Below are 10905 nucleotides of genomic sequence, written 5' to 3'. Positions count from 1 at the left end.
CCGCTGAGCCTGCGCGTCCGGAGCCTGTGCTCCGCAACGGGAGAGGCCACAACAGTGAGAGGCCCGGGTCCGACACAAAAAAAAAAAAAAAAAAAAAAAAAAAACAGAAATAGAGTCACAGATGTAGGAAACAAACTTATGGTTACCAGGGGGGAATGGGGTGGGGGAGAGATAAATTGGGAGATTGGGATTCAGATATACACAATGCTATGTATAAAATAGATAACTAATAGGGACCTAACTAATAAGGACCTGGCAGTCCAGTGGTTAGGACTCAGTGCTTTCACTGCTGAGGGTCCAGTTCAATCCCTGGTCAGGGAACTAAGATTCCACAGGCCCCAAGGTGCAGCCTTAAAAAAAAAAAGAAAAGAAAGAAAGAAAGGAAAGAAAGGACCTACTGTATAGCACAGGGAACTCTACTCAATCCCTCTGTAATGACCTATATGGGAAAAGCATCTAAAAAAGACTGGATATATGTATGTGTATAACTGATTCACTTTGTTGTACAGCAGAAACTAACACATTGTAAATCAACTATATGCCAATAAAAATCATTTAAAAAAAAGAAGAGCAGGGAAGCGGTCCCAGATAATATGCACCTGAATCTTATTAAGTTTCACCCAGGAAGAGGGAGTAAGCTGGGGATGAGGTGGTCCACCCTCACAACTACGTTTCTGCCTAAAGCTGGGATTCTTATCCCAGCCCTAAAGCTGGAAATCTGCAGTTTTTTCTTCAACACTTTTATCTGCTTCCAAAACTCTTTTGCCCCTTTTTCTTCTTTTTTACTTTTAGGACTATTATCTTTATTTTGTTTGTGTTATAAAATAAATACGGAGTTCTTACCATGTACCAGGTATTGTTCAAAGCACTTTAAAAATATTAATTTTTTAAATCTACATATTAGCCTTACAACATAGGTGTGATATTTATCCCCATTTTCACATAAGACATATGAAACTCAGAGAAGCTTTAAAAATCTTGTCAAAGATCACATAGCTACTAAGTGGTAGAGGCAGGATTCAAGTCCAGACAGTCTGTTCCAGAATCTGGCCTGATGGATGTTCTTTCTCTCACTTTCTTCTTTTTTTTGGCAAAAAAATAATAATAATAATAATTTAAAAAATTTTTTAATTATACAAGTGATAAGTGAATGCATTCTCAATATAAAATGTTCAAATATTACAGATAAAGCAAAAGGCCTGCTTGACCATCCCCATCAGAGTCCCAGCCCCCTTCCTGTCACTGTTAGCACTTGTAGAGTTTATTTTTATTTTTTGGCCGCGCAGCACGTGGGATCTTAGTTCCCTGGCCAGGGATCGAATCTGCACCTCCTGCACTGGAAGCGCGGAGTCTTAACCACTGGACCGCCAGGGAAGTCCCGTTGTTGGGTTTTTATACTCACACAACATACTCTCTTTGGTTTGGTTGATTTGGGCTGGGTTTTATTATATTTTGGTTTTGTCTGTTTTTTAAAAACAAACAGTACAATACTGTATGTATTTTTCTAGTGGTTGTTTTTATCATCCAGCAACATGTCCTGGAATTCTTTCCACATTAGTACATGTGAATGCACCTTATTCTTTTCAACTACTGCATACCATTCTACAGCGTGGGGTACCAACATTTATTTAACCACTCCCCCATGGGGAAACATCACAGTTTTCACTACAATAAACAAGGATGCCATGAGAGACCATGATTATGCCTCTTTTGCATATACATGTTAAAGTCCTTTTCCTGAACAGATTTTAAGTAGTAGGGCCACTGAGTCATAGTAATTTATTTTTACAGTGTATAATTTAAAAGCTTTATCCTCACCCCCAGCAATTAGCAAATGGGTTTCATATTAGTTCAGCTGGAAGTTTTCTTCCTGTAGTTGCTATAACTCTTTTTTGTTTTTTTTTGTGGTACGTGGGCCTCTCACTGTTGTGGCCTCTCCCATTGCGGAGCACAGGCTCCGGACGCGCAGGCTCAGCGGCCATGGCTCACGGGCCCAGCCGCTCCGCGGCATGTGGGATCTTCCCGGACCGGGGCACGAACCCGCATCCCCTGCATCAGCAGGTGGACTCTCAACCACTGCGCCACCAGGGAAGCCCAACTCTCTTATTTGTAACACCCTGCCAAACTGCCCTCCGAAACGGCCAAGCTAATATATACTACCAGGAGTGATATTTTAAAAAACCAATTTTCCACCCCCTTTGCCAACTCTTGACATTCTCAAACTGCTTTCTTAGAATCCAGTGGGTGGAAAATGATTTCTTGTTGTTGTTTTCCTCTGCATTTTCCTAATTCCTAATGACACTGAGCATCTTTTCATATGCTTATTAGCTATTTGTATTTCCTCTTCTAGGAATTGCCTGTTGGTTTCCTCTGCCCATTTTCCCACAGGGCCATTGGTCCTTTCTTCGTTATTTGTTCTTTATATGCACCCATATTCGTCCTTTGTCTACTATATACTAGTGAATAATTTCTCCCTGTCTGCTGCTGGCCTTTTAGCTTGATTTTATGATCCTCACTTCTCTCCTGCTATTACTGAGCCTGAAAATGGAATGTGGAAACTGGTGTAACCACAGGCCTCTCAGAAGACACTAGTCACTCCCTCTCTCCTCCTCCAATTGGCGCCCTCGTGGAAGCACTTAGCTCTCCGCTCAGGTTACTGGTGCCTGTCTGTGTTGACTGCCTTGAGCGAGCCCTGGAAGACGAGGGCTGCATCCTGTTTCTATGTCTCCCGCGGGGCCCAGCACAGAGCCTCATATATTGTAGGTCCCGAAACCAAACTGAATTACAGCCGCTGTTAAAAGCAGAACGACTTGATCTCAAATATGATTTCACTCACTCTGCTAAGGAGGTATCAGCGTCAAACAGTGGCTCTTCTTCCCAGAAACAGAAACCAAAACAAGAAGGCATGCAGGTGGGCCCCATGAAATATTAAGCAGCTCTCTCCACCGATGTGGGCGATGGTTTGTGTGGTCGTTACAGAGGCCAGGAGACGGGCAGAAAGGAAGGCGTGTGACCAGAGCACAATCATTAGATCTCTGCTGTCCTCTTTGGGAAGGGTTTTAGTATTAAAAGGACGTTTATTCTCGTTAATGCAAAATTAAGGAGTTTAAAAACTTTTACAACCTAGACTCCCCCTCAGAGGTCAGATCTAACCCCAGAACTGGCCTTTGGCTCCTGCTGGGGATTGGAGCCGAGCAGCTCCCGTGGTCCCAGCTGGCCTGACGACAGGCAGACAAAGGGAGAGGAGGAGGGGGATAGCCTGGGTGGGCTTCGGCAATCACCCAGGCCCCCCATGGGGACTGATCAAAGGATGCACCACCAGACCCCTGTCAAGCCACCGAGAGGCAAGTCACCACTCACTTGGCCCAGGGGAATCGGAATCACTGATTCTCTAGGCAGAGGAGGGGTGAATCCAATGTCCAACCTCCTTAACTACAGCCTCCACCCCGCAAAGTAGCCATCCATACTATGCTTAAAACACCTGCAGTAAAAAGTTGATAGTTTTGAAGCTGGATGATGGGTATGTGTCAGTTCATAATGCTGTTCTCCCTACTTTTATGTTGATGTCGAACTTTCTATAATTAAAAAAAAAATTTTTTTTAACACTTGCCATAACAGGAGCTCACAACTTCCTACAGGAGCCTAATCCTTCCTTGGACATTCTGTTGGGAAATTCCTCCCTTCATTGAGCTAGTGTGTCCTCCTGTGACTCTGGTCCTCCCGGGAGACTTTCAAAGTTCAGTGTCTGAAGTCAGACAGACTTGAGTTCAAAAGCTGGAGTCACAGGACTTCCTTGGTGGCGCAGCAGTTAAGAATCCGCCTGCCAATGCAGGGGACACGGGTTCGAGCCCTGGACCGGGAAGATCCCACATGCCGTGGAGTAACTAAGCCCACGAGCCACAACTACTGGGCCTGCGTGCTGCAACCACTGAAGCCCACGCTCCTAGAGCCCGTGCTCCGCAACAAGAGAAGTCCCCGCTCGCCGCAACCAGAGAAAGCCCGCATGCAGCAACAAAGACCCAACGCAGCCAAAAATAAAAATTAATTAATTGGGCTTCCCTGGTGGCACAGTGGTTGGGAGTCTGCCTGCCGATGCAGGGGACATGGGTTTATGTCCCGGTCCGGGAGGATCCCACATGCCGCGGAGCGGCTGGGCCTGTGAGCCATGGCCACTGAGCCTGTGCTCCGCAACGGGAGAGGCCACAGCAGTGAGAGGCCCACGTACCGCAAAAAAAAAAAAAAAAAAAAATCAATTAATTAATCAATTAAAAAAGAGAAAAGCTGGAGTTGCTACTTGCTGCCACATGACCCTGAGCATATTATTTTATCCTCTCTGAACCTCCGGGTCTCATCTGCACAAGAGGGAGAGTAATGTAACCCACGTCATAAGGGTGTTGGGAAAATTCAATGAGATCACACAGGTAACATACTTAGCTCAGCACCTGGCATGCGAAGTGCTCACTGCTATTTTGCTGGCTTAATACTCCTCCTAGAGGCCAAACAGAACAGGCCACCCACCTCTGCACTGTGGCAGACCTCCTGAAAGAAGACCACCAACTAAATGATGCTTAGCAACTGTGCCCATGAAAAGGATGTGCCCTGGAATTGAAAAATCACAAATATCTGTGATTATGTTAAACAACAAAAACTATGCCTAAATTCAGAAGAGTTTCCTCTGCGTCTTGGAATCTACAGCTACACTAATCTCTTGGTTGTTGGCACTGATGCTCCAAGACACTGGCACAAAGAAAGGGAAGGTTGTGGAAAATCCACTCCACTGAATCCAACAGAGAATCAGAGAGAACTCACTCTTTTTCCTCTCCCTGTTCATGAATAATGTGTGAGTGGACAGTTCAGTTCATTACATCCTTTGAAGAGGACAGGATGTACACAAAATGCAAGAGGCAGCAGAGTAACCTGACCCTTCACAGAGAGCCCTTGGCAGCCCTTTTCTGGTTCCAGGGGAGGCAGGAGATAGATGGGCCCCAGGCCGAGCAGCTGGAGTCTGTCCCCTGCGGACAGATACTCCAAGATGAAGGTAATAGCGGAGTGAAGAGAGTTGAGGGCTGCCCAGATAAAAGATAAAGAGACCACATATTCCTCATTCTCGAGATCAAGGAGCCCTTTCCAACTACACGTGCACAGAAAGGCTCCTCGGGGGTCAAAAAGGGAAGGGGTGCCACTCCATAGTAGGTGATGTCAACCTACCCGTAGCCCTCTTTGCTAGAATCCATCTTGCCTAAGAGATGTGCGTACACACAGGGGAGGCCCCTGAGATAAACCAAATACGGACTCAGAGCCAAGCAAAGCAAGATGATTGGCCAAGGGAAATTCAGAAGAAATGCCCCATATAAGTGATTCAAACTACCACGAGGGCGCGGGCCTCTGAGAGCCTCTGCCCCTCTGAGCCTGCCTGTGTGTCTATCCACACGTACCCTTTTTCCTCCTAATAAACACTTTACTTGTTTCACTACTTTCTGTCTCTTTGTGGAAATTCATTTCTACAAAGCCGACGGGCTAGAGCCTTATCACTGGCCGCTGGTCCCTGGTGGTCTAGTGGCTAGGATTCAGCACTCTCACTGCTGCAGCCTAACTTCAGTCTCTGGCCAGGGGAACCAAAATCCTGCTTCAAACCGCTTGCAGGCCGAGGCCACCTGAGATCACAGGGTGACTGTTAACAGCACGTGATCACCCCCAAGCTCAGCATACCTTGGCCTGTTTTCCAGAACATGACTCCGTGCATCTGTCCTGACACACCGATGCCACAGACCTTGCAGAGCTGCTGCCGGGGAAGGGCAGCAAGGCACTCGTGGAGGGCCTGGATGATTCTCCTCACATCCTGCTCTTGTCCCTGGAAACAGAACAGGATACGTTGGACAGAGGTACACACACAGGCAGGGGAAGGAGGGCAGAGGCGCCAGGGACTTCCTGGGTGGTGGCTGCCCACCTAATTCCACCGAGGTCACTTCCAGGACCTGCTGAGGGGCCTCAGGGAGGGGATGTGGGCCTGAGGGTTCTCCACCACCTCCAGCGGGGCCTGGAGTAGGAATGTGGTGGGCGAGGTCCCACTTCTCCCTTCACAGATGAGGCGCTTCTGTGGGTTAAGTTCAGCCAATGGCCTGGGCTCTGCCCGCTGCTGTGGAAGAGTCTGAGCTGAGAAAAGCACTGCCCTGCCCTACAGGAGCTTACTGTCCAGCAGGACAGGAGAAGGCAAGAAAGACCATGCTGCAAGAAGAAATAAGGCAAAGGTCTTTGGCAAGGCACATGGAGCATTGGGGTAGAGGAAGGATGGAACACAGCAGGGAGGAGCCCAGCAGGAAAGGTGTAGGCAAGAAAGGCTTCCTGGACTAAAGCACCTGAGGACCAGCCCTAGTGTTTGCATCTGGCAAACATTTCCCGAATGCCCTGAGAGCTTGCATTTGTTCCGGGGGCAGTGCAGGCCTCCCCTCCTCGGAGTTAAGCCTTCATTTGTCAGCCTGCTGGCCTTGGGCTGTGGCAGTTCTTGGCTCCAAACAAACATGATGGAAGGAGTAGAAAGAAGAAAGGTGAGGAGGGGTAGGGTTGGGGAAGGAGAGGAGAGGGAACACAGCATTTTGTTGAGGAGGCAACCCTACATCCTAACAAGATCCTTTATGCAGGAGAGACTACAGTAAAACTGAGCGGGCAGTAAAAGATGGGGCAGAGAGGAGATGCATGGCTATGCATGATCCCCCAGGAGGGAAGAAATAAGACAGCGGGCAAAGGAAGAAGGAAGCAGGGAAGAGGCATTTGTTTACACCTGCCCTGTTCAACACGCCAGTCATCAGCTACACACAGCTAGTCTGAATTGAAATCTACATACCAGATTTCAGATTTAGTACGAAAAAAAGCGCACAATATCTCATTAATATTTCTATATTGATTATTACATATGGAAATGATATGGTTGGATCCATTGGGTTAAAAAAATAAGCAATGAAACTTAATTTTACGGTTCCTTTTTACTATTTTTTGATATGGCTACCAGACAGTTGAAAATTACACGTGTGGCTCACATTTGCACTGCACAGTGCTGGTTTAAAGAGTTCCCACGTGGCATGAACCCAGATGGTACATGAAAGCGGGACAGAGGAGCTGCTGTTTAAAATGGGCCTAGGGTGGGTGAGCTGTGTAGGTAAGGACAGTGGAGGAGTGAAACAGGCCAGAGGACAGTGAAGGCAAGGAGGCACTCAGTGTGTGGGGAGTTCTAGTGGTGAGTGTGATGGGGGAGCAATTCTTGGACAGACAATGGATACACCCACAATGTCACAGGAAAGGCGCTGCCCCCATTCCTTGATTCAGAATATCAAGTGGTCTACATTCAGATCAAATGCTAGAAATTCAGATTTGAAAAAAGAATTTAGGAACTCGTTCAACCCTCCTCCCCCACACCCCTTTTTACAGATGGGGAAACTGAGGCCCAGAGAGGTAAAATCCATAACACAGAAAGGGTCACAGAGCTTCCCTCAAAAATCTTGATATTTTAAAATTGCAAAGAGCTAAAAGTCTGACCTTCCACATAGCTGCCAAACTTGACCGTGGAGTACACAATGCTTCTAAAGCGTGAGAAGTATGGACATGAGAAAAGAACAGAGCCACCAGGTGTTTCTATAGATCAGTAGTGTTTACCCCAGGGGTGATTTTTGTCCCCTCGGGGGGCATTTGGCAATATGGAGACATTTTTGGATGTCTCAGCTGGGGAGGAAGGTTCTACTGGCATGCAGTGGGTTAGAGGCCAGGGATGTTGCTGAACATCCTACAACGCACAGGGCAGCACCCCACAACAAAGAATCATCCAACCTCCAAATATCAACAGTGCCAAGGTGAAGAAATCCTGCTATAGGTGAAATTACAACAAGGGAGTTTGTCCCAGAGCACAACACACATGTGGAGGATCCAAGGGGGGCTATTACTGGCCTCCCCTAAATCCCTCCTTAGACAGGTGTGGAGGACTGGGCGTGCCTGTAAACACAGAACACTGTGCTGGACACTGGGGGAAGTGGGGAAAGTAGTTTTCAAGAAGTGGCCCTATTTCAAGAGAAGAGGGTACTGCCTAAAACCCACCCCTGTAATCGCAGCTCTGCTGCTTACCCCCACAGAGCTGACTTTGCCTCCACTTCATGGTCCATGAAGTGAGATAATCATTCTAAAATGCCCCAACCAAACTAATTTTGAAAGGCTCTATGAAAATGCGAAGTGCTCCTGAAATCTTTATCCTCTGAAATGCTTCTGAGCAAGATGGACTCTGAACCCTAAAGGACTGAGTCCAGGTATGTGGCAAGAGCTTGTGAAAAACAAAGCTATTGGGAGTGGGGTTTGGCTCAGAAAATCGAGGTTTGTGGCTGGAAGGGGCCATAGACGTCATCTATTTCAATTGTAAGAACAAGCTGAGATCCAGGAAAAAAAAAAAGTCATGAGGATACACAGAAAGTTCCTTGATATTAATTTCTATTATCAATGAACTGAACATAGAGCTACCTTTTTCAGGGAATTAATGGAATCCATCTCTGAGGATTGACATCCTTTCTGAGCCCACAACATGCAATTGAGCCCACTGTGGTGAAATTCTCCATTTCTATATTGTAGCTTTCACAAAACACTAGTTTTCATATAGAATTATCAATCTGACCTTTTTCTAACATTTTAATTGAGGTATCTCTCAATGTCTATCTGTCCTGACGTCTTTCTTCCAAGGTGTCTCAGCCTTCGGGGCCAGGGGACTTTTGCTGTCCAAGTGTTTGAGCTCCTCCACCCACAATCCACTCCTGCGGGATGAGAGAGCGGCAGGTTACGCTGGATTTTGCGTCTGATGTCTCAAGGAAAACCCAGACACCGCCCTAGGGAACAAGCTGAATCCTGAATTTGAGGACACCTGCAGATGTGAGGAGCAGAGAGCCGCAAGAATGAGAAGGCGGCCTGAGATCGCTCCATAAGCAGGAGAGCAATTTCCTGCAGGTCAGGATACAGAAAGTGGAGGGCAGAGAGCACGGGGATATAGCGCCAAGGTCAAGGCTCCCGAAAAAGGCCCGAGAGTGGGGCGATCGGTGCCAGCAGGTGGGAAAGCTCCTGGGAGGAGATCTATCGGATCGAGGGAGTTGCAGCGGGCAGGCAGAGATCAGGCAGGCTGGAGCAGTCAGGGAGACTTCTTTGAGAAGGAAGAGGGTGTCTGGAGGCTCCTGGAGGCGGCGAGGCTCCAGGGCGCTGCCTCACCTGGGGCCCCGCCGCCGCGCTCTGGGCCGCCGTCTCGGCCCGCGCAGGCCGGGCACAGCTCGCCAGTACCACGAACCCGGAAGGGTCGCCGCGCGCGGCCTCCACCAGGGCCGCCTTCACAGACGTGGTGCCCAGGTCGATGCCGAGAGTGACAGACCGTGCAGCCATGACAGCGATTGAGTCTGGGGCCGGGGCGCCCCTTCCAGCACACTTCACCCGGGACAGAGGCGCCGAGGCGGGGCCTCGCCTGCCAATCTTTCCAGCCACGCTCAACACGACGAATTCTCGTCTTCCCATTGGTTGAGGAAGGCCGAGTCCCGCGCAACCCGAGCGACGGGCCCCGGCTATAGGCGGAGCCGCGGTGGACGGCGGAACCTACAGGCCCCGACCCGCAGGGCAGGGTTTGCGATGCGGCCCGAGGCTTCGGCCTTGCTCACCAAAGTACCAATACCCCGAGTCTCGCTGGGGGACGCGAGAGCTTCTGTGACCCTAATAGTGACTTAACCCTCCCACATATCCGAGCCTGCCATGTTGCCTGAGCCCCTCCGCTCCTCCCCAGCCCCAAACTGTCTCGCTGAGACGCGGGAAAACTACAGCTCCCAGGGTGTATCGCTCCGAGACCTGTACTCCGCGGATCAGGTGGCTCGAGTCAGGTGACTTCTGGTCCGCCTCACATTAAGTCAAGCCGGCCGGAGGAAGCTGGTACACATCGAAGCGGCTCCTGCGTCCCGTCTGGTCGGTCCTCTGAGCCTAGAGGACCTCAGGTGAGAGCCGACGCGGCCCCGACAGCCTCCCCGCCTCATTTCCCAGGCGGACCCCCTGAGGCCTAGAGACTGGCACATCAAGTCAGTTGGGCAGCCTGCCGCGCATCCAGCCTCCCTCAGCCGCGCCAGGGTTCCTTCCCCGGCCACTAGTCCCGGCCTCGAGGCACCGGACAGCCCCCGGGTTGAAGGGCTCGGGTGGTAGTGAGTGGAGGCAGGGACACCGGGCTGTCGAGGTGGTGTGGGAGGCTCTGTTCCAGTGCAGGTTAGCGTCCCTTCCCCGCTTTCTGCTTAGTTGCTGCCTGAATCTGGGTCGCAGTTTGCAGATTGCTTGGCAGAGGGGAGACACTGAGAGGACCACGCCAGGAAGTCCTTCTGGGGTGCTGAGCGCCGGACTGGGCTACGGGGGAGTGGGCAGGACGAGACCCGGCCCCGCCCTCCGGGCCTTTCAAGCTGCCTTTTTCAACAATGTTGAGGAAAATTACAACCTAGGCTTTGTGAGAGCCTGCTAAGTGCCCTAGGCAACAGTTGTATTTCCTTTGCATCATGGTTTCTCAACCTTTTTTTTCTTACCAATCCCTTCCCCTTGAAATTTTAATACTGCTGATAAAAGGACCACAAATCGTGATTAAGGTGTCATTTCATTTAAGTCCTATGATTTAGTTCCCACTGTCCCCGTTTTCACTTTAGGAAATTGGAGCTTGAGGAGGTTAAGCAGCACCCCAGAGTCACAGAGCTAATAAATGGGGAGCTCAGGTTCAAACCTGTGCAGTCACTCTCCAGGGCACACATTCCTTGCCACTATCTGTTTTACTTCTCCAAGAGAAGATCCAGGGAGTTCCAGGTTGTACAACAGGTGACAGGATTAACCGGATACCTGACCAAGTGGAGCTACCACAGGAAACCCCTGACCCCA

General features: G+C 49.4%; 1 protein-coding gene across 1 annotated transcript in view; it reads right to left on the bottom strand.

The window, feature by feature from the left end:
- SHPK (sedoheptulokinase) overlaps positions 1-9398 on the bottom strand; it is a 19023-nt gene extending 9625 nt beyond the window's left edge. The window contains exons 1-2 of the mRNA XM_007454183.1: positions 9229-9398; positions 5710-5851 (exon numbers count right to left, since the gene is read on the bottom strand). Coding sequence (XP_007454245.1) covers positions 5710-5851; positions 9229-9396 — 310 coding nt within the window. The 5' untranslated portion in view covers positions 9397-9398. The remainder of the gene's footprint in view (positions 1-5709; positions 5852-9228) is intronic.
- Positions 9399-10905: the final 1507 nt, after the last annotated feature.

The sequence above is a fragment of the Lipotes vexillifer genome, unplaced genomic scaffold (assembly GCF_000442215.2).
Source record: "Lipotes vexillifer unplaced genomic scaffold, Lipotes_vexillifer_v1.1 scaffold680, whole genome shotgun sequence".
Classification (NCBI taxonomy): Eukaryota; Metazoa; Chordata; class Mammalia; order Artiodactyla; family Lipotidae; genus Lipotes; species Lipotes vexillifer.
This window is presented reverse-complemented; position numbering and strand designations above follow the sequence as displayed.